Source organism: Aulonocara stuartgranti, assembly GCF_965226115.1.
Source record: "Aulonocara stuartgranti genome assembly, chromosome: 9".
In the NCBI taxonomy this organism is placed as follows: domain Eukaryota; kingdom Metazoa; phylum Chordata; class Actinopteri; order Cichliformes; family Cichlidae; genus Aulonocara; species Aulonocara stuartgranti.
In genome coordinates, this window is record NC_138960.1 from 35,402,969 (window position 1) to 35,425,787 (window position 22,819).

Genomic DNA, 22,819 nt, shown 5'->3' on the forward strand with positions numbered 1-22,819 from the left:
GCTGATTTCCTGTAAACGGAGGGGGAGGAGAAAGCAGCCGCTGATGGGGCAGTGTGAGGGCGCAGGAAGCAGAAACGTCGAGCCTGGAGCAGGGTGAGTGTTACTTCAGCTTTCTCCTGCGCTTCTTATCACAGTGTTTTATTCCGTCTTTTAAACCTGCGTGACTCGGTGAAGGGTGGGTGAAACAGATCAGAGTGAGCCCGAAACTGTGTTTGACTTGTTGAAAAGATTCTGTTTTTTAAACACTGCGTGTTTTAATCACTTCCTGGGGGGGGGGGGTGAGCAGGATTTGTGGGACACGGCTCCTGTATCGATATCTAAACTGGTGATCTCATATCGTCGTAGTAAAACATAAACATAGTAAATGTTGTTGCAGGATCAACATTGCACGTGATCAATCACGTTGTTGTGACGTTATTCTTTGGCGCGCCGAGACATTCGTGCATTTATGAAATTCCAGTGTTGCAAGGACAACATCAGTTCTGCTCAGCGTTTATTAAAGGGTCAGGGTCCGTTGATCGGCGGACAGAGGCGGTTTCTTGCAGCTTAAGTACAGTTTTTTGTTTTACGGCGGTTTTTCCCGAAGTCGCAAAGGCATTACGTCACAACATTCTGATTGGTCACTTGCAGTGTTGATCCTGGAACAACACCAACACGACGATATCAGATCGTGCGGTCGGTGACACTGGTTTACAGCTGGAGTCTGTTTATCTGACTCCATCACCATAGCAACCGCCCAGGAGGCTCGTCTCTCGGGTATAAACTGGTCGCGCTACACGCAGACAGAACGATGTTCACCTTGTTTCCACGTAAGGACCGCTTAGCACATGGCCGTGTCTTCTCCACGTACACCGGCTCCTATAAAAGCATAAACACGCCGGCTATTTCCGGTTTGATAATCTGACTTGTGTTTTCGTTTGTGGCATGTGAAAGCGCCTCCGGTTAGCCCCACTTACCGCTTTCGAATCACCAAGTTCACGCCGGCTACCCTGGAAATATTTTTGCGCACCTATATGGTTATTTACGATTCACGGTGCTTTTAGGTGCACCTCGGGTTGTTTAAAGGGCCTTCTGGGGTTATTTCCCATGGTGGGATAAACTGATGTGACTTTAGATTTAAAAAGGCTTCACAGACAGCAGATCCTGTCATTGCTTCTGCTCGTCTTTGGATGTTGGTGCCTTTTGTTCCATTCTCTGTGAGCGCACGTGAAAACGATCACAGATGTAGTTGAGGACATTTAATAAGAACGTGGCGGTGCTGGTAGAAAACAAGCCTTTCTAACAACCACACAGGTGCACAAATTACTTTCGAGTGTAGCTGGAGATGGAAGGAAAAGAGGTCTTTGGTTCGAGGCACTTTTGACATCTCTAACCAAGTCGTTTTCTTATTGTTGGACAGTTACAAACATGAATTTCGACTCAACACTGAAAGCATGTGACGCACACTTCTTTGAACTTTAATATATCACAGCGATAAAAACTATGCTACTGGATCTCTAATGCAACACTGCAACAAGATGAGGTGCAAATTACTAAAATGCTCCATAGCAAAGTATTAAAATGGGACTCGGCCGAAGAAAAATCTGCCTTCTGGCTCCATCACCAGCTATAGTCCCTCAAAGCATCCTTCAGCCCAGGGGAGTATCCAGAAGTCTGTGTCTTTGACGGATGTCCTCCAGGATCAGTCTGCAGGCATCAGCGTGTGTCTCAGTCTTTTCGAAACATTGAAAAACATTTGCCATAAAAAGAATTTTGCATATACATTTTAGGAAAACTGTTATTTTTTTGATCTATTTTAATCCACATGATAAGGGGAAGAAAAAATAAATACGTTATACGTTATACAGAAAGAAACCAAAGACTAATTTCAAATGGCTAAAGCAATCCTCACCCACACTGCAGTGAAGACCAATAACTGCATTTTACAGACATGTAAACTATTCAAATTAGTCTTAAAACCTTTCCATAATCCCGACAGAGAGGAACAGGATGCACATTTCTTTATTAACTCTGAAAATAAACAAACATTCACCTGTTAGTGAAGCATGACAGGAATAAGGTGATTCTCTACATGTCTGTGTGAGACAGCTAATATGTATCAGAGCAAACCGGTCAAACCTGACTTTAGATAGAAAAACGTGCACAGACATGCAGTGTGTTTATTATGGATGACTGACACATGAATTCAGGGATTAATAAGCTATTCTGATTCTGATATTAGCAGCACGGTGGTTAGCACTGTTGCCGCACAGCAAGAAGGTCCTGAGTTCAATTCCACCATCAGGTCTTTCTGTGTGGAGTTTGCATGTTCTCCCCGTGTTTGCGTGGGTTCTCTCCGGGTACTCCGGCTTCCTCCCACCGTCCAAAGACATGCAGCTTGTGGGGATAGGTTAATTGGATAATCCAAATTGTCACTAGGTATGAATGTGCGAGTGAATGTGAGTGTGAATGGTTGTCTGTCCCTGTGTGTTGGCCCTGCGACAGACTGGTGACCTGTCCAGGGTGTACCCCGCCTTTCGCCCTATGACAGCTGGGATAGGCTCCAGCGCCCCCCGCGACCCTGAAAAGGATAAGCGGAAGCGAATGGATGGATGGATGATTCTGATATTATGCCTGAAAAATGCTCGGGACAGTACGGCACCTAAAGCAAAGCAGAAGTCCCCCTGCATGAATGTGGCGTGGTGACAGCTCCAGGTATCTAAGCTTGGCACAGAAAAGTAAGGAAATGTATATTTGGTGTATCTGTTTTTCTTTGTTGTTGTCTGTTACCTTTTTCTGCCACTGACATGCTGGATGTTGTGTCAGACCTGAACACACCAACATGTGTTTCAAGTTTCACTTATTTCTAATGTTCAGCTGTTAGTTTAACAGCAGCACAAGCAGTACAGTATAGTGGGAGAAATAATTATTAGATCTGCAGCTGATTTTGTACTTACAAAGAAATGAACAGTTTCTAATTTGTGTGGAAGTTTCATTTCAACGGAGAGAGACAGGATATCGACCAAAAATCCAGAAAAACTCCCTCCCATCTGTTACAACGTAGTGTGGTTCCTCCACGACACAACGACTTGCACGGAGCTCCAGACCGAGGTCCATTGATGGTCACTATATTTTTTCCATTTCAGAATAATGGCACCAACAGTTGTCCCCTTCTCACCGAGGGTCTTACTGATGGTTTTGTAGCCCATCCCAGCCTTGTGCAGGTCTACAGCCTTGTCCCTGACCTCCTTTGATGGCTTTTTGGTCTTGTCCTTGGTGGTGGAGAGGAAAGAAATTGAATCTGTGGACAGGTCTGCTTTATGTACAGTGTCAATCTGCAGAAGCCAAAATTCTGGGAAGTAGTAGGTCATGTTTTGTTGGTGGACGAAATATTTATTTCAATCAGAGAAATGCAAATCAGTTTAAATCTTTTGTGTATTTTCGTCTCTCGCCCATTAAAATAAAACTTCCATAAACGTCTGACCTGTTCGTTTCTTAGTGAGCAAACATACAAATTCAGCAGAGGATCAAATCATTTTTTGATCCTTCACTGTGCAAAGTACTGCTGTGATGATCGTGAATTCACAAGATGAATGATCTTTGGCAGCATTACTTTTACTTCCTGTCTCGTTGCTCTCAGCTTATTTGCAGCACTGGTGTTATAGTTATAGTTTTATATTGTAATTGCTCTTCATGGGTCTCTATGACCTGTTCCTCAGATAATGTGTGTGGAGGAGCTCAGTTGATCCATTTGGTTTAGAAGAGTTTGCCATACGTTATTATAGAAATCACTGTTATTTGATAAATAAAAAATAATCAAACTAATTTTTATGAAGCTTTGAATTATTTGTCATTTCGTGATTGGTCATAGATTGAAAGGGGGCACTGCTCCAGCAGGTTGTCTGTGTCTGCCAGTTGTCAGGTTTTTTTTAACTTTATTGCTTTTTTAGTTACGTTGTTGTCTGATTTTGAGCCCGAGGAAATCCTTAAGCATCGGCTTGTGCTCTGTGGAATGTGTTTTTTTTATTGGCAATCCTGACAGTTGTTCGAAGTCTTTGTCATTCACAAACAATTACATACTCACGGGAGTTTCTTCTGGATCTTCAGTGGAATCGCCCGTCTCTGGATTCTTTTCACCCTTCAGTGTTTAACAGCCCTGGATTATCCAGTAATCACAGGAGCACTTTAGATTTTAATAAAGTCAAAATAAGGAAGTGGTGTAAGAAGGGAGGTCTACACAGCGATTGAGAAAGCGAATACGATACAGTCGTTTTCCTTTTGCCATCAATAATCCTGGCTAATGTGCAGTCTCTGAGGAGTAAACTGGATGAACTGCATTTGAATGTCATGCATTTACGTGTCCACAGGGATACATGTCTAATGGTATTCACAGAGACTTTGCTCAGGGATTCTGACCCTAATTCTCTGGAATTAAATGGCTTCGGGTTTCCCATACGTTTGGATCGGGACCCCGGAGTTACCCAGAAATCTCACGGAGGAGGAGTGTGTTTATATATTAATCAGAAATGGTGTGAAAAGAGATCTAACCCTAATAACAAACATGGTCTTCGAGAGCTCTTATAAGGCTGATTTATGAAAGAAAAAAAGCTTTTATTAAAGCTTTGTCCTTTGATGAAAGATGGGTGGGAAATCTTTTTGAAACAATTATGACTAATAAAAGTCCAGCGCCTGATAATATGTGCTACAAAATGTGTGCTGAGCAATTATGCGGCATCTTTTCGTACATCTTTCTTTTATCATGTCAGCAACAGAAGGGTCCAGAAAAACTCAATTATTTCTCCAGCTGCAAAAACACAAAACCTACATCATTAAATTATTTTAGGCCTGTTGCCATCTTTAGTGATGAAGTCCTTTGAAAGACTTATAAGGAAGGAGATTCTGCAGCAGGTAGAAAAGCTTATCAATCAACTACAATTTGCACACAGGCCTCGTAGAGGTGTTGATGATGCAGTGACTACTTTATTAAATTTCTTATATCACCATCTGGATGGGGCCAAAGCTCATGCTCGGCTCTTATTTATTGATTGTTCTTCAGCTTTTAATACTATCCAGCCACACCTCTTAGCCGATAAATTTCTTAATCAATTTAAACTTGATTTTAATCGCGTTAGTTTGATTTGAGACTTTTTAAATTTCTCTACTGGTTCACCACAGGGTTGTTGTCTCCCTCCTCTACTACTTGGTATGGTAATTTGTCTTTGATCAATAAGACTAGACTTAGTAACCTGGTTAAAGTGGCTGGTCAGATTTCAGGGAGGTCTAAGGTCCAGCTTGTGGACTTTTATAACAGGCAGGTGCTGTGGAAGACAACCTCTGTTGTATTATGTTCAGACCGTCCTCTGAGCATTACACGATAGCGGACATACCGCAAATCAATTTCCCACTGGGGACAATAAAGTTACCATTGACCATGGGTGTTCCTATGCTGGAGATGTCGTGAATATTTGAATGAAGATGAGTGCAATAGCTTTGAATGACACTGTGTTCTGTCATTATTTGTTCACATATTGAAATATAGTTATTCAATTATTTGGAGCAACATTTTGAAATGTAGGACAAATGTCTCAGAATTTAGTGTTTGAATGTGTCTCATATTAAAAGAATCAGTCTCTCTAACATCTAAATGGTTCTTTTCTCCCTTCCTGTGATTTAAGAAAAACCCTCACATTCGCGTCCTCCTGAGACCCTGCCCATTCATTTATGTTTCATTTATGTAGTGGACACACACAAAAGTTAAACTGACAGATGCTTTTTTCACGCTATTGCACTGATCACTGCTTTTTTCATTATTTCAGGGTGACCACTGGCCTGAACCACCTCTGATCAGCTTTTCTGGAACTGAAAACTCGATGTTTCCCCTCAGCTCAGAGTTTGGGGTCAAACAAAGGCCCTGAGCTCACAGTCACCTCTCATACTAAAGTGTAGAAAATGAATAATTGTGTGGAAAATGAGAAGGACGGCGCCGACTCTTCACAATGTAACAGTAAGCAGTCCAAAGCAGATCCACTGGCCTTCAGTAATGAACCCAGAGCCTTGGACACAAAGTAAGAGAACTGCCACTGACTTATTTTTAATCTCTTTATCCCAGAGATGCCATATTATATATACAACAGTGTAAATTAAGTAGATCCTGTTTCTGCTTTAAAATGTAGTGTAACTTTCTTAAGGTGGATTCTGGAGAGAGTATGATAAGCTGGAAATATGGAATGTATTTCTGTGTTTCAGATATTTGCTGCAAATGATTTCTAGTTGAGAGAGAGAAGAATTAACTTGGGAGATTATCCTGCCTGATTCTTAATTTGTGGTTGTTGTTTTTTTAAAAAGAAAAAAGAAGAAGAAAAGAAGAAAATAATGTTATTATCACAAACATCATATGAAAGACTCACATGATCAATAGTGTGTCTCACTGTGAGACTGTGCCTCACCCTATCACGTTACTTATTTAGGTCACCTGTCCTGCTCTTCTGCGTCGTGCCATGCATTTATAAAGATATAAGCATTCCAAACTGCACTGGACAGCATATACTACATCCTTAAGTTTGTGTTTGGGAGTTTTGCCTTTGGGATGAACCAGTTTTTCCCTGAGGGAGTGGCTGGGTCGGAAGTACACTGGGATCCAGTGCAATGTGTCAATCCCTGGCTACCAAAACTAGTGACTTGGGTCATGGAATGTCACCTCTCTGATGGGGAAGGAGCATGAGTTAGTGCATGAGGTTGAGATATATTGACTAGGTATAGTGGGGCTCACCTCAATGCATGGCTTGGGCTCTGGAGCCAAACTCCTGGTGAGGGTCTGGTCTCAGTCTGAAGTTGTGCCCTTGATGAGAGGCAGCGGGCTGGGATGCGTGTCCTAGTATCCCCTCAGCTTGCTGCCTGCATGTTGCGGTTTCTCCCGGTGGACGAGAGGGTTTGTTCTCTGCAACTTTGGGTTAGGGAATGGGTGCTGACTGTCACCTGTGCTTATGCGCTAAATGACAGTTCAGAGTACCCAACCTTCTTGGAGTACCTAGGCAGGGTGCTTGAGGGTGCTAAATCTGGGGACTCATACGGGGAGACTTCAACGCTCATCTGGGCAATGATAGTGAGACCTGGAGGGGCGTAATTAGGAGGAATGGCCTGCCAGATCTGAACCTGAGCAGAGTGTTGTTATTGGACTTCTGTGGACCATAGTTTGTCCATAACGGACACCATGTTCGAACATAAGGGTGTCCATAAGTGCACATGGCACCAGGGTGGTTGGTACCTGTCATGGTAAAAACCCCCGAACCAAATGGTGGACACCAGAGGTGAAAGGAGCCACCAGAAGGAGTCCTATCGGGCTTGGTTAGCCTATGGGATATCAGAAGCAGCTGAAAGGTGCTGACAGGCCAAGCGGAATGCAGCTCGGGCAGTGGCTGAAGCAAAAAGTTGGGTGTAGGAGAAGTTTGAAGAGGCCATGGAAATAACCTTTGGACTGTCTCGAAGAGATTCTGACAATCTCTCAGGTGACTCAGGAGGGAAAGGCAGTGCTCTACTCGCACTGTGTATAGTGCGGGTGGAGAACTGCTAGTTTCGACTGAGAACATTGTCGGGCAGTAGAAGGAATATTTCAGTGGAGGAAGCAGAGTCTGGGGAATAGAGGATTATGGATCAGATTTGATAGACTCATCTATCAAACCCACATAGCAGACAGGTCTGGCCTGGATCTGGTATCAAGCTGGCACTGCTGGCTGACTTCTGGCATGGTAAGTGGTATGTCATCCAGATATGGGCCAGGCCTGGCAAGATGGCACTGTCTATGTGATGGCATTCCACATCTGGCCCGATTGTGGTTTGGTTTATGTGGCCCAGGCTCATAGAAAACAGGTCTGGCCCGGATTCGTCATCAAGCTGGCACTTCTGACTGACTGATATCATGGTATGGTGTATGTCAACCAGATGTGGGCCAGGTCTGACAATGATGGCACTATTTATGTTCCTATTTTCCTATTTTAGTTAGAAGACCCAAAATGCCATGTTGCAATACTATACTGCTATGGTAGCTAATGTTTCAAATAGAGGTTTGACAGGTTTCTGAGTGTACACTTTATCCAAAACCTAGTGACGGTTTACTCAGGTTTACCACTCAGTGGCTGTAGCTCAGGAGGTAGAGCAGGTCACCTACTGATCGGAAGGTTAGCGTTTCCATCCCTGGCTCCTCCAGTCTGCATGTCAAGAGTATGAATGTAGTTAGAAAGCACTCAATTTAGAAAAAGTGTCTGATTGGGTGAATGTGGCATTTTGTATAGAGCACTTTGAGTAATCCGGGAGAGTAGAGAAGCGCTATATAAGAATCAGTCCATTCACTATCTGAACAGAGTTTCATGTTACTTTTGCACTATTATGTTCCGGCACATGTTGTTATTACATGGCTTGATTAAGGTACACATTAGGCTGACATCTGGGGCCAGAGCTGAAACTGTTCTGGGCCAGCACAGGGCCAGCAGTGTGTGTGCAACTGGCCCGTGGCTGCGCACAACTTAGACATGGCCCACATAGCGCAAAGAATGACGGCCCTTTGGTGGCCCAGATCAGGGCCACCAAAGGGCAGTCATTCTTACGTATGTGGGCCATATGTAAGCACATTGTGTGGGCCAGATCCGGGCCATGCCAATTTTGCTATGTGGGAAGGGGATGAGAGGCTTCTCGGCTTAGGCTGCTGCCCCTGCGACCCAGCCCCGGGTAAGCGGAAGAAGAAGAAACTGGATGGATGGATGGATGGATGGGTTTCGAGGTGATTTAGTTTGTGAGGGAGAGATGTTTCGAGTCATATCGAAATGTTATGAATTCTGAACTAAATCTGTTGTTTTAATCCTTTATGTTAAAAAAAGAGACAAGGGGGCTCATTAAAATATGAATTTGATACTTTTGGATGCCAGTAGCTTAAAGTAGAGCATGTCTTTAAAAGGTCTAAAGGAAGCATAAATTTAATTCAAGTCTTGAATTAAAACAGGAAAGTAGCTGCACACTAACCCTTCACAGTGACTGTCCAGGATTTTACATGTTTTGTCAGATCTAGATCTTTTTCACTTACACCAAATGATGAAAACATTTGTTCACAGAGAGAGGAGAAGTAATAGGAGTGGTGTCTGTGAGGAGGAGCAGCCGTCCTGCTGTGCTTTGTGTCAGGACATCCTGAAGGATCCAGTCTCTACCAGCTGTGGACACTGGTTCTGCAGACAGTGCATCTCCTCATACTGGGACCAGTCTGCTTCATCAGGAGACTCGTCCTGTCCCCAGTGTGGAAAAAGATCCAGAACCAGAGCTGGACTGCAGACAGCCAGTCAGAGCAGCTGTGTACAAAGTAAGACTGAACATCTGTCTGCTGATGGACTCATTTCTGAAAACTGGACTTCTTGTTGTTCAGACATTGAAGAGTTTTCTTTCTGTTTTTCTTTCTTTCAGCAGATGTTGGTCTGCAGGAGGTTTTAGATGAACATAAGATCAATCTGAGGAGGAGATGTGAACGTGTGACTGAAGGAAGTGATGAAACAGGAAGTAAAACCCTTCTCAACACCATCTACACTGAGCTCTACATCACAGAGGGACAGAGTGAAGAGGTTCATACCCAACATGAGGTGAGGCAGCTGGAGACAGCTTCCAAGATGGACGCCCTCCATGACGCTCCAATCAGGTGCCAGGACATCTTTAAAGCCTTACCTGACCAACAGAGACCCATCAGAGTGGTTCTGACCAACGGCGTGGCTGGTGTTGGAAAAACCTTCTCAGTGCAGAAGTTCACTCTGGACTGGGCAGAGGGCTTGGAGAACCAACATGTCAGTGTGGTGGTTCTGCTTTCATTCAGGGAGCTGAACCTGATCAGAGAGGAGCAGTACAGTCTTCTGGAGCTGCTCCATGTTTTCCATCCAACATTACAGAAGGTCACAGCAGAGAAGCTGGCTGTCTCTCAGCTTTTGTTCATCTTTGACGGCCTGGATGAAAGCAGACTTTCATTGGATTTCACTAACAGGAAGCTGCTGTCTGATGTCACACAGAAGTCATCAGTCAGCCAGCTGCTGACAAACCTCATCCAGGGGAATCTGCTTCCCTCGGCTCTCGTCTGGATAACTTCCCGACCTGCAGCAGCCAATCAGATCCCTCCTACATGTGTTGACAGGCTAACAGAAGTACGAGGCTTCACTGACGCCCAGAAGGAGGAGTACTTCAGGAAGAGATTCAGTGATGAAGACCTGCCTAAAAAAATCCTCTCTCACTTGAAGACATCCAGGAGCCTCCACATCATGTGTAGTATCCCAGTCTTTTGCTGGATCACTGCTACAGTTCTGGAGCACATGTTGACTACAGAGCAGAGAGGAGAGCTGCCCAAGACCCTGACTGACATGTACTCACACTTCCTGCTGGTTCAGAATAAGAGGAAGAAGAACAAGTACCATGAGGGACATGAGACGAGTCCACAGGAGCTGACGGAGGCTGACAGGGAAGTTCTTCTGAAGCTGGGGAGGCTGGCGTTTGAACATCTGGAGAAAGGAAACATCATGTTCTACCAAGAAGACCTGGAGCAGTGTGGTCTGGATGTCACAGAGGCCTTGGTGTACGCAGGAGTTTGTACAGAGATCTTCAAAAGAGAGTTTGTAATCTTCCAGAAACCAGTCTACTGCTTTGTTCATCTGAGCATCCAGGAGTTTCTGGCTGCAGTCTACATGTTCCACTGTTTCACCAGCAGGAAGACAGAGGTAATGGAGGACTTCCTGGGACAAAAGTACAGTGGGTCAGCTCTGGATGCTTTCCTTAAACAAGCCATGGAAAAGTCCCTCCAGAGTAAAAATGGCCACCTGGACCTGTTTGTCCGCTTCCTTCATGGCCTCTCTCTGGAGTCCAACCAGAGACTCTTAGAAGGTTTGCTGGGTCAGACGGAGAACAGTCCAGAAACCATCCAGAGAGTCATCAACAACCTGAAGAAGATGAACAGTGATAAAATCTCTCCTGACAGAAGCATCAACATCTTCCACTGTCTGATGGAGATGAACGACCTCTCAGTACATCAGGAGATCCAAGAGTTCCTGAAGTCAGAGATCAGATCAGAGAGACTCTCTGAGATCCACTGCTCAGCTATGGCCCACATATTGCAGATGTCAGAGGAGGTTCTGGATGAGTTGGACCTAAAGAAGTACAACACATCATTGGAGGGACGACGCAGACTTATTCCGGTTGTGAGGAACTGCAGAAAAGCTCGGTGAGTCCAGATCTGATCATTAGCATTATTGATCAGTGCTAATTAGTAGTTTAGTTAGTCTCAGGTTTCATGTTTCACCTCTCAGAGGGGAAGTCCAGATGCTTTTCTATCCAAGATCCTTAGACAACTACAGATGAACTATGAAGTGAGCATTGAAAACTGAATTTCTCCGTAAATGTTCTGCAAAGTCAAAATTTATTGATACTTCAGTCTTTAATAATTTAATTTCAGGGCCTCTTTAGTACCAGGTTTTAGTACTCAATTCTACTCAGAAAAATAATTAGAAGTTTGCATCTCCAGCCTCTACCAAACCAAATAAATAATAATTACTGCTAGAGTTGCAGTGCTGAAAACAAACATATTCCAAGCCCGAGATGTGGATCTTTTACATGCCCTCTCCTTTAGAATCTTTGATCATCATCCACAAAGAGAACAAATGAGGGCCATAACGATCAATAGCACTGGCTAAAAGTTGATAAAAAAGTTGGAACAATAACACCTGTCCATTGTTGGCCTGTAGCCCATGGCCAGGTCTGACTGCATTCAGTCTTGATCTTCCAGTAGCTACAGGTCCCAGTAAATCCCCCCAGTACTCTATCTGTAGGCTGATCAGCTCCAAGTCCCCAACATTTCACCAATGCCAGGTTATGACTGTTATCATTGGCAGGCCAATCATTTGAAATAGTAAACAAGCTATAACCCATTGTTTCCAGGTGGCTAATTTTTGAGGCATAGATGATAAAGTTAAATTTAAAAGGTATAAATCTCCTGATCCATCCACCTGTTCCAAATATGCACTCACTCCTCGTTTCAATTAAATTAACACTTTTGGTGTTACAGCAGCACAGCTGACTATGTGGTTTGCATCCATGAAACACTTGTTAGATTTTCTCTGCCAATGCCAAACAGCTTGCTCTGGTATTTACTTTTTCCGCTGTCATTTCCTGGATTGAATGTTTGAAGAAACAATTGGCCCATTTCGGGGAAATTTAAAGCTCATTAGCATGCAGAAGAACCAAACACAGGCACAACAGCCTGGCTCCACCTTATCCTGGTCACCAATTTGGTCACACACTAGTGTGGCATAGCATTTGTTACAAGTCAGCCAATGTGGTTGTATTGGTTACTGGCATGGACAGCACAACCAAGCTGATTCCACATGTGTGCAATGAGGTTAAGGTTAGGACTGCGGATAGGTCTTCCTCTCCACTCCCAAACGTAGTCGCTGATAAACCCCACTCTGTGCGTGCAAGTGTTGTCATCTGGAGGATAAGTCCAGGCCCAGACTGTGGAGATATGGGATTGCCACTGGTTACAGTATCTCAGTATCTCTCTGCATTGAGATTTCCTCCAATAATGCAAAGCCTTATTTTTCCAGTGAGTAAGATTCTGCCCCACACTATCACACTGCTTCCACCGAAAGCTGTTACCCGATTGGTGCAGCAGTCAGCATAGTTTCTCCTTAACCAAATCATTTAAATATGGTATACTTGGAGCAGACATCAACTGACCACCGTAGCAGGGTTCATGCTCACAGGCACCAATCAAGAACCTGATTAGCAGCACCTGGGCTACTAGAAGCTCAAAAGAAGAGTCAATAACAGAATAAGCTGTTTGGCACTGGCATAGAAGATTTGGCAAGATTTTTTCATGGTTGCAACCGACATACTCAAATCTGCTGCTCTACCCACAAATGGATTGTTCTTCATTTCCTAAGAAATGGGCCACATTTAGGGAAAGATAGTCAGGATTTTCATGGTATAAGATCTATTGCCAAGAAGCAGTTATAGCAAAGGAATATTCTACCAACACAAATTTCCTTTTCTTTTGTGCTAAGTTTATATCCCATGTGTTACTTTTTCTTTAGTCGGACATTTGTAATAAAGTGCTATTTTGTATTTTATCAGAATTTTAGAGCTCAGTCGTCAAATTGTTCACACACCATCACAGATGAGATGTTTGCATATTATGATGTTACCCTCTTTTACCTTCATATACATTCAGTCGGTGTTTATAATGGAGAGTTTCTGCTTTTATACTAACATATTTAATATTTTCTCAAACTGAAGACTGAATTCTTGTGGTCTCTCAGAGACTCACTGTGAAGTTGTGGCCTCAGCTCTCAAGTCAAACCCCTTCCATCTGATAGAGCTTGACATGAGTTACAATGACCTGCCGTGTCCAGGAGTGAAGGTTCTGTGTGCTGGTCTGGAGAGTCCAAACTGTCGACTGGAGACTCTGAGGTGAGTACACTGACTGCAGCTGTTATTTTTCTATAGTTCAGATATTTGGTGGAAAGTTTGAAACTTATTTCTGTTCATATATGTTCAGGATGTTCAGGATGTGTCTGCTTTGAAATTTTTCCTTACCAAAAGTAACTACGACCTGCAGAATCCAAAAGACCAAGCAACTGTTTTTTTCTTTTGACTTATTGTCAGACTGTAGCAGGATTCATTTAATTACTGAGAGTCTTTAAAATCAGGTTTCTAAATCATCCTCACACACATCTTGAACCTCAGACTAAGGTACGGATTAGGATTGAGCCTGTAGTATAGATAGCTTTAGTAAATGCTATTGTGTGGAAAAATATGTGATGATAATGGTAAATGGCCTGTATTTATATAGCGCTTTACTAGTCCCTAAGGACCCCAAAGCGCTTTACATATCCAGTCATCCACCCATTCACACACCGGTGATGGCAAGCTACATTGTAGCCACAGCCACCCTGGGGCGCACTGACAGAGGCGAGGCTGCCGGACACTGGCTCCACCGGGCCCTCTGACCACCACCAGTAGGCAACGGGTGAAGTGTCTTGCCCAAGGACACAACGACCGAGACTGTCCAAGCCGGGGCTTGAACCGGCAACCTTCCGATTACAAGGCGAACTCCCAACTCTTGAGCCACGATCACCCCATATGTTACAGATAATGTTACAGATACTTGAAAGAATAGCATCGCTAATTAGATTTTAATTTACATGATTTATTCTTTCAAATTTACTCAAACTGCTTTGGTTGTTACATTTGAGACAAAGTGAAACACATTCAGATAACTGTAATATTTATGATTTTAGTGTTCTGCACTTACAAAGATGAAGTCATATATTGCAGTTGCTTGAGGTGTGGTTAGTGTCTGACCTGCATGGTGTTTGAGAAAATCACATTGATGAGAACAAATCTTAATAGCTAATCGATGATTTACTAGTGTGTGTGTGTTTTTTTTCTCTTCACTCAGACTGAAGGACTGCTGGTTGTCAGAGATCAGCTGTGCTACTCTGCTGTCAGCTCTGATGTCGAACCCCTCCCATCTGAAGCATCTGGACCTGAGTGACAATATCAGCCTGCAAGATTCAGGAGTGAAGCTTCTGTGTGCTTTTCTGGAGAGTCCACACTGTCAACTGGAAACTCTGAGGTCAGACACCAAATTTTAGTTGGGTGCTAAGATGCATATGATTTGGAAGTTGTAGTGACACTAAACTGCAGATATAAAACAATGATCAGTATACAATGAAAGTATGTCTCATGCGTGTTTTCAAAAAGACAAGCATCATTGTCAATTCAGTTCTGGATTTAACAGGGAGCCAATAAAGGGAAGCCAATATAGGAGAAATCTGCTCTCTCGTTCTAGTCCCTGTCAGTACTCTTGATGCAGCATTTTGGATCAGCTGAAGGCTTTTCAGGGAGTTTTTAGGACTTCCTGATAATAATGAATTACAGTCGTCCAGCCTGGAAGTAATAAATGCATGAACTAGTTTTTCAGCGTCACTCTGAGACAGGATATTTCTAATTTTAGAGATGTTGCACAAATGGAAGAACGCAGTCTTACATATTTGTTTAATATGTGCGTTGAAGGACATGTCCTGGTCAAAAATGACTCCAAGGTTCCTCACAGTATAACTGGAGGCCAAGGTAATGCCATCCAGAGTAAGAATCTGGTTAGATACCATATTTCTAAGATTTTCAGGGCCGAGTACAATAACCTCAGTTTGATCTGAATTAAGAAGCAGAAAGTTAGCAGCCATCCAGGTCTTTATGTCTTTAAGACATTCCTGCAGTTTAACTAATAGGGGTGTGTTATCTGGCTTCATGGACAGAGTTGGGTATCATCAGCATAGCAGTGAAAATGTATGCTATGTACAGTGCCTGGTACAAGTGATTCCAAAAACTGTACAGTTTTGATTACTGGTTGAACCTCTATCCATCTGTTTAACTTTTCATTAATACTGAGTCAGGTTAAACTTTATTAATCCCAAACTGTCAAAAATCCTGTGTTCCTTAAATTTAAGATAAAAACAAACTCATTCGAATACCTCTGTAAAGTTCATACTCCAATTATTGGTCACCTCAGAGAGATGAGGTCATGTGGTCAGGTTTGTTTGGAGTCTGACCTTCTTCCTGTTTGTGTCTAAAGTTTGATTCAATCTTAATGTTAACAGAAGGCTTGATGATAATTCATGATAATAAGTCTGTTGATTAAAAAAAATAACCTCACTGATGAGGACATCAAAAAATGAAACTTAAATATCTACATCTTTTTTTCTTCATTCAGAATGACAAATTGCAGATTGTCAGAGGTCAGCTGTGATTACCTGAACTCAGCTCTGAAGTCCAACCCCTCCCATCTGAGAGAGCTGGACCTGAGCAGCAACTACGACCTGCAGGATTCAGGACTGAAGCAGTTGTGTGTTTTTTTGGAGAGTCCACACTGTATACTGGAGACTTTAAGGTCAGCACCATGTTTTAGTTGTTCTGAGATAAACATGTGAAGAAGAAGAAGTCCAAATTAAGTTTGTTTCAAAGCTGAATATCTGAGCTTCAATGAGGTTTGAATTTCAGTGTGTGTTTATGGGTCTTTAACATAATTTAATGGATTCTCATAAATTTAGTATTTGTAATTCAGATAATTCTTGCAAAGAATTACTGCAATCTAAGAATGGCCAGAAACTGCAGGTTTCTTTCTGCATCTTATTTCTAACTTTAATTCAAATCTTCATTAGCTCACTTTCACTTGACACTATACACAGTACAATTGTGCATCATTTAATTTAATACAGTGGTACTGTGTCATGTTTAACCGCCAATCAGAGCCAAGGATCAGACACTGACAGCCGCTGACAGGTTTAGCAGGTTTCTTAAACAGGTAGACAGTCCTCTGCTTGTTCTCCATGCGCCAATTCTTATCTACCAATCTGAGAAACACAGCCTTTATCTATTTCCAGGCACAATGCCAGTGTCGCAGATGGGACCACTTCACCATCTTGACTGGACATTACAGTCAAGATGGTAATTTAAAGAAACTTCAAATGTAAATAAACTGTTAGCAGAAGAGCTGAGGGTGTTGTGTGCATACTCAATCCAAGTTAGATGGGAGCTCAAGGTGACTGAGTTTGAAGATACTTCACATCGTAAGACTGTTTCTAAGTACTGGTTTGGCCAAGACTCACTCCAACAATTTATTTACCAGGATGCAAACCTGACGTTAAGCTCAGCTTTGCCCCTAAAGCTTCACATGTCAAACACAGTAAGAGAAGCTGAAACACAGATGTGAGGAGCAGATGTTCATCAGATTATGATGTCACTCTATTTTATCTTCATATACATTCAGTCTTGTGTTTCTAATGCAGATTTTCTGCTGTTATAAAAACACATTTTATATTTTCTCTAACCACAGACTGGCTGGTTGTGGACTCTCAGAAGCTCACTGTGACAATGTGGCCTCAGCTCTGAAGTCCAAATCCTCCCATCTGACAGAGCTGGACATGAGTTACAATAAGCTGCATGATTCTGGAGTGAAGTGTTTGTCTGCTGGACTGGAGAGTCCAAACTGTCGACTGGGGACTCTGAGGTCAGTTCACTGACTGGTTTTTACTATATTTCAAATCTTTATGTTTGAAACTTTTTTTACATGTTTTATTCTTAAATTGACTTGGCTGTCTCTGACCACTACTGTGTGTTTTTTAACATCGCCGGTTTTATTCAGCGGGAGACCTCGGTGCAAACTGTGAGGAGGCGCTATCTAACCTCTGAAGTGGCTGCAAATTTTACCAGGGTTTTAGACGAATGCTACCCTGTGATTCTACCTGCACCCTGTGATTAGATTTTTAATCATTTTAACAGAAAACTGAAGAAAAGCCTTGACTCCGTTGCTCCACTCACCACCAAAAAGATTAATGTAAAACATGCATCACCCTGGAGAAACAAAGAAGTCAAAAAACTCAAAAGAAAATGCAGGGCAGCAAAAAGGAGATGGAGGAAAAATAAAAATACTATCAACCATCAAATATTTTGCGAGCAACTTAAAATGTACAATAATACATTAAGGAAGTCAAGAAATTCATACTTCGCCAAAATAATCAATAATAACAAAAATAATCCCAAGGTCCTCTTTTCCACCATAGATCATTTATTTAACCCTGATTTTAAAAGCTCCCAAAGAACCCCCACAGACTCGCTCTGTGAGCAGTTTGCAGACCACTTCAGGGGAAACGTCAGCGCCATCAGATCTGATATTTTATCTTATCCCGATATGATTTTAAACACATCTGAGGGCTCGATTGTACCTGAGGAGACACTGGACAGCTTTGTCCTGGTTAATGCTGAGAACCTTAAGAAAGTTTTCTCCACAGTGAGACCCACCACATGTCTTTTAGATCCAATCCCTTCTTCACTCTTTAAAACACTTTATGGATTTTTTGAAGCTGAGCTTTTATACATGATGAATTGCTCTCTTCAGTTGGGTGTCTTCCCTGCTGCCTGTGGCGGTGGTGAGGCCCCTTCTGAAGAAGAGCAATTTGGATTGTAATGATTTTAATAACTACAGACCTGTATCCAACTTACCATTTTTAAGTAAAGTCTTAGAAAAACTTGTTTTTACTCTGATTAATGACTTTTTGAATGATAAACAGATCCTGGAGATACTCCAGTCTGGATTTAGGGTGAACCACAGCACAGAGACTGCTCTCCTAAAGGTTTTAAATGATCTTAGATGTAACTGGGACTCCCAAAAGCTCTCAGTCCTGGTGCTACTGGATCTAAGCGCAGCCTTTGATACAGTAGACCACGCTGTTCTTTTAAACAGACTGAAACACATGGTGGGCCTCTCTGGTGCTGTACACAACTGGTTCACTTCCTGTCTCTCTGACAGAACTTTTATGGTGAGTATGGACACATGCTCCTCTAAGATCCATAAAATGACATGTGTTAACTGTATTTTAGATATAAGATCTTGGATGTCAGAAAACTTTTTACAGCTTAACCAGGACAAAACTGAAGTTTTAATCGTCGGTCCTGAGGCTCAGAGAGAGAAACTCTTGTCTAAATTAGAGGCATTTTCACTATGTCCTTCGCTACAAGTGAAAAACCTGGGTGTTATTTTTGACTCTGAGCTTGGTTTTATCCCACATATTAAACATGTAACTAAAATTGGATTTTATCATCTAAAAAATATAGCCAGAGTCCGCCCTATTCTCTCTCGGGCAAACACGGAGATGCTGATGCATGCTTTTATTACCAGTCGCATTGATTACTGTAATGCCCTGCTCTCTGGTCTTCCTAAAAATAATATTTCAACTTTACAACTTTTACAAAACTCGGCAGCTCGTGTGCTGACGAAGACCAGAGGGCGGGCCCACATTACACCGGTTTTAGAATCGCTGCATTGGCTCCCCGTGTGTTTCAGGATCGATTTTAAAGTTCTTTTATTGGTTTTTAAATGTCTTAATGGTCTTGGGCCTTCTTATCGCTCAGATCTGCTTTTACCATACGAATCCTCGCGGACCCTGAGGTCCTCTGGCACTGGCCTTTTAATTGTCCCTAAAGTCAGGACACATACTCACGGAGAGGCAGCGTTTCAGTGGTATGGTCCTCATCTGTGGAACAGCCTGCCGGAGGAGCTCAGGGCCGCAGAGAACGTACATGTTTTTAAGAACAGGCTCAAGACCCACCTTTTTAATTTAGCTTTTATTTAACGTTTATTTATTTTGTGCTTATTTATTCTATCCTGTTATTCTATTATTAATTTAGGCTTTACCTAAAATTTATTGATTTTATTCTTATTCATTTTTTAATCTTCTTACTCTATTTATATTTATATTTATATTGTATCCCGTTCTTATTTATTTTATCGTTTTACCCTGTATATATCCTATTGTGTCATATCTCCAGTGTTTCCTCGGAGGGCGCTCTCTGCACCGGGGCTGTGATCGACCGTGGCTGCTGGGGCTCTGGGGGTCCTCTCAGCCTGGCTGGGGGGCTTCTTTGCCTCCCTCCTGCTGTGTGCCCAGCCTGGTGGCTGCGGTCTGTGACCGGCTCCCGGTGCAGACGGCTCCCTGTTATAGTGTTTCCTCACTTGGCTCATGCGTACCCAGCCCAATTTTCCTCTTTAAGTGTGTGTGTGTGTGGGGGGGGGGGGGGGGGGGATATGCGTGTATTCACATCGTTTATGTTAATGAGAGTGTGGCGACTGAGTTGGAGGGTGGGGTGGGCTGCTTTTAACCATGTAAAGCACTTTGTGCTACATTCTTTTTTGTATGAAAAGTGCTTTATAAATAAAGATTGATTGATTGATTGATTGAAATTAGATTGGAGTACTGCTGGTTGTCAGAGGTCAGCTGTGCTTCTCTAGTCTCAGCCTTAAAGTCCAGCCTGTCCCATCTGAAACATCTGGACCTGAGTAACAACACTGATGTGCAGGATTCAGGAGTGAAGCATCTGTGTGGTTTTCTGGAGAGTCCAGGATGTGGACTTGAAACTCTGAGGTCAGTCAGCATGTTTTAGTGTTGCTGAGATGAATATGATGTGAACGTTGTGCTGACACTAAACTGCAGACATCAGGCTGATATTATACTGATCCACACTGAGGATCCATACTCCATAGATACTCCATTCTACCTTAAAATCTAGCTGACATTTAAATAAAAAGCAAAATCTTTTGTACAAAATCTGAGTCAAACAAATAAAAGTTCAGTAGTATGGCATCGTGTGAAGATTATATAGTTCTAGATTTTTAACCTTCCTCGTCTTTCAACAGATAATGAAACACTGAATGACTTCAAGCTGAAACTTACTAATGAACTAATTCTTTTTCTTCTTCAGATTGGAAAACTGTGGTTTGTCAAAGATTGCCTGTGATTATCTGGTATCAGCTTTGAAATCCTCCTATCTGAGACAACTGTACATGAGAAGAAACAACCTTCAGGATTCAGATGTGAAGCAGCTGTCTGATCTGGTGGAGAGCCCACACTGTAGACTGGAGACTCTGAGGTAAATAAATTGTTGGAGTGAGTCCATGGTACTTTCAGCAGTACTATAATTAACACAGTGAAGAATTAAAGAAAAACTCCAGTGTTTCCTGTAAATTTACAGCTTTCTCAGTACCTCTTTTCTCAGTGAAGCCTATGAGACAAGAACACAAAGAGAACAATGACTGTTTTTATTGTGTTCATGTCTACATGAAATACATTTGAAATCCAACTGACATTACAGATTTATAGAGACGTTGGTCCTCACTCATCAAACTGTGGGAGGATTAAATCTGATCTCAGACTTTGTTTTCTCATTTCAAAACTAAACACCTGGTCAGTTTCATTTTTGTCATAGCCCTGAAATCAGAGAACTGTCATTAAATTTATTATCCATGTGACATTTACAGACCAGAAGCTCCGACATCCACGAATCACATTTGTACATGTGTCTTTCTTTCAGTACATTCGGTCATGTTTATTAGTCCAATGATATTTCAGATAGGCTGGACTTGAATGATGAAGGCTGGAATCTGGGGTAGATTTTTAAGCTAATACTCCAAAAGAAGTCAGGTTAAGTAAAGAGAGATAATGGAAAAATATCCTGGGTATGTTGAACTTAATTCATAGTGCAAACCTGAGCCACCTTGTTGCCCTGAATGGGACTAAAGTCCCTGCTGCTCTTTATACTGGATGTAACTCCCTCCAAGTAGAATGACAGACACAAGGTGTTCTTGACTCCTACTGGCATTTATTAGATGCCATGAGAACTGTACAAAACTGTACAAAGCAACATAAAATAATCAATTTTCACATTAAGGCGTTGTCATAGCGAGTAAACATTAAAACATATTATTCACCAACACAAAACATCCACAATCAGTTCATTTGACCTTTACAAAATGACGACTGTATTACACATAAATAACATAAACTCGACAGGTCTGTCACAAATAAACATCTTATTTTCATACCAGCACATAAAATACTAATTACATGCTCCATTGGCCGCATTAACTTGAAGAGGTTACTAAAAACACCCTCTGTACCCAAACCTTGCTGCACACATCCCCAAATGTCTATCCACAGACTGAGAAAGGGAAGATGCTGCCCTCTACCGAGTGTGGCATGTAAAATATTGTCAAACCTAAACAACAGATTGAACATTGGTTCCATCCTGGACACATTATGTAGAACCTTTAAATGCGTGTTTAAAAACAACAATGGATTTATTAAACATAAATTATTTTAAATTGTAAGTCAAAACCATGAAATTAACTTAAAGTGCATAACTGCCACTTGTTGTCCCCTCTGCTCTTTCTCTTCTCTCTGCAGGTGGAAATGATAAATAAGGTGGTGCATGTGCAGAGTGAGGATGGGCAGTGTCCTGATGGTGCAGAGAGGCTGAATCAGCTGCAGCATGTGTATAGAAACACTCTGGACTGGGCCAGGTGTCTAAGAGGTGGAGTAGAGACGAGAGTGATTAGAGCAGCTTTTAGTCTGTGTTTAATGACGCTAACAGAGATAAAGAGTCAGGCTAAAGAGAGCTGTTAAATTCACAAACCCTCCAATCTCACTGTACTGTTGGGGGGAGGTGACTGTTATCACTGCACTTTCGTGGTCTCACTGAGGTCTTGGTTCATTTCTGTCTCACTGTTCTAGAGTTTTTCAGGTTTTGTTTGTGAACCTTTGGTTTCCTGTTGTTATTTCTTGTATTATTTTCATATATTGTGAGAAGTAGTTAATGTGATTTGGGGTCTATAATAACGATAATGTGATCATCTTATATTATGGGTATTCTAATGATTGTCCAGTTCTGTAACCTAGTGTTTTGGTTCATGTGTTGTCTTTTATTATTGCTCCCTCTTTGATGTTGCTGCTTGTATTCTGTGTAGTTTCCAAGCTGTTCAGTTGGATCTCCATTCAGCAGGTTTTTTGCTATGCCTTTTAATCTCTATGAAACAAATTTGACTTTGAACAGAATATTTCATCAGTCATCATCATCACACTGTAATGATCATAGTGTTTGTATGTTCCCTGTCTCTTCCACAGATGAGTGGATCAAACTTTGCCTAGGGCTCCGTGCCTGCAAATATCTATATTTAGTATACAAATATTTTATACAAACCCCACAATCACGTGTGTGTATGTATGTGAGCACTGAATAAAGTCTAACACTTTATGTTCTTTTTACTTGAGTTTTGCTCTTTAAAGAAAGAAGACTGAACTTTGAGCAGGTTACAGTTTCTTTCTTTGATTCCCGTCAAAAGTTCCTTGGAGGATATTGAAGCTGGACTTCAGTGAAGTTTAATGCGAGATGGAACGACTTCAGAGAGAACAGTGACCCCACACATAATAATAATAATAAT

General features: G+C 42.0%; 2 protein-coding genes across 6 annotated transcripts in view; both read left to right on the forward strand.

The window, feature by feature from the left end:
* LOC309714355 (NACHT, LRR and PYD domains-containing protein 12-like) overlaps positions 1-5,908 on the forward strand; it is a 65,515-nt gene extending 59,607 nt beyond the window's left edge. Inside the window, exons 19-20 of the mRNA XM_082546716.1 lie at positions 2-93; positions 5,796-5,908. Coding sequence (XP_082402842.1) covers positions 2-93; positions 5,796-5,823 — 120 coding nt within the window. The 3' untranslated portion in view covers positions 5,824-5,908. The remainder of the gene's footprint in view (position 1; positions 94-5,795) is intronic.
* A 19-nt stretch (positions 5,909-5,927) lies between these two features.
* Positions 5,928-22,632, forward strand: LOC309714364 (NACHT, LRR and PYD domains-containing protein 12-like). 5 transcript variants are annotated; one of them, XM_082546759.1, is made up of 10 exons: positions 5,928-6,044; positions 9,081-9,322; positions 9,424-11,212; positions 13,282-13,455; positions 14,447-14,623; positions 15,761-15,937; positions 16,883-17,056; positions 19,791-19,967; positions 20,305-20,472; positions 21,786-22,632. In XM_082546759.1, exons 1-10 carry the CDS (start codon positions 5,929-5,931, stop codon positions 21,793-21,795), a joined length of 3,204 nt encoding a protein of 1,067 aa, XP_082402885.1. In that variant the 5' UTR covers position 5,928; the 3' UTR covers positions 21,796-22,632. The 5 variants fall into 5 exon arrangements, with proteins under 5 accessions (XP_082402885.1, XP_082402886.1, XP_082402888.1 ...); XM_082546760.1 differs by having other exon boundaries at positions 9,427-11,212; XM_082546762.1 differs by lacking the exon at positions 19,791-19,967.
* Positions 22,633-22,819: the final 187 nt, after the last annotated feature.

Coding starts and splice junctions, on each gene's coding strand:
- LOC309714364 (XM_082546759.1), top strand. CDS start 5,929: ATGAATAATTGTGTGGAAAATGAGAAGGACGGCGCCGACTCTTCACAA. Junction 9,323..9,423: donor TCAGAGCAGCTGTGTACAAA/GTAAGACTGAAC, acceptor TCTTTCTTTCAG/CAGATGTTGGTCTGCAGGAG. Junction 17,057..19,790: donor TGTCGACTGGGGACTCTGAG/GTCAGTTCACTG, acceptor GATTGAAATTAG/ATTGGAGTACTGCTGGTTGT.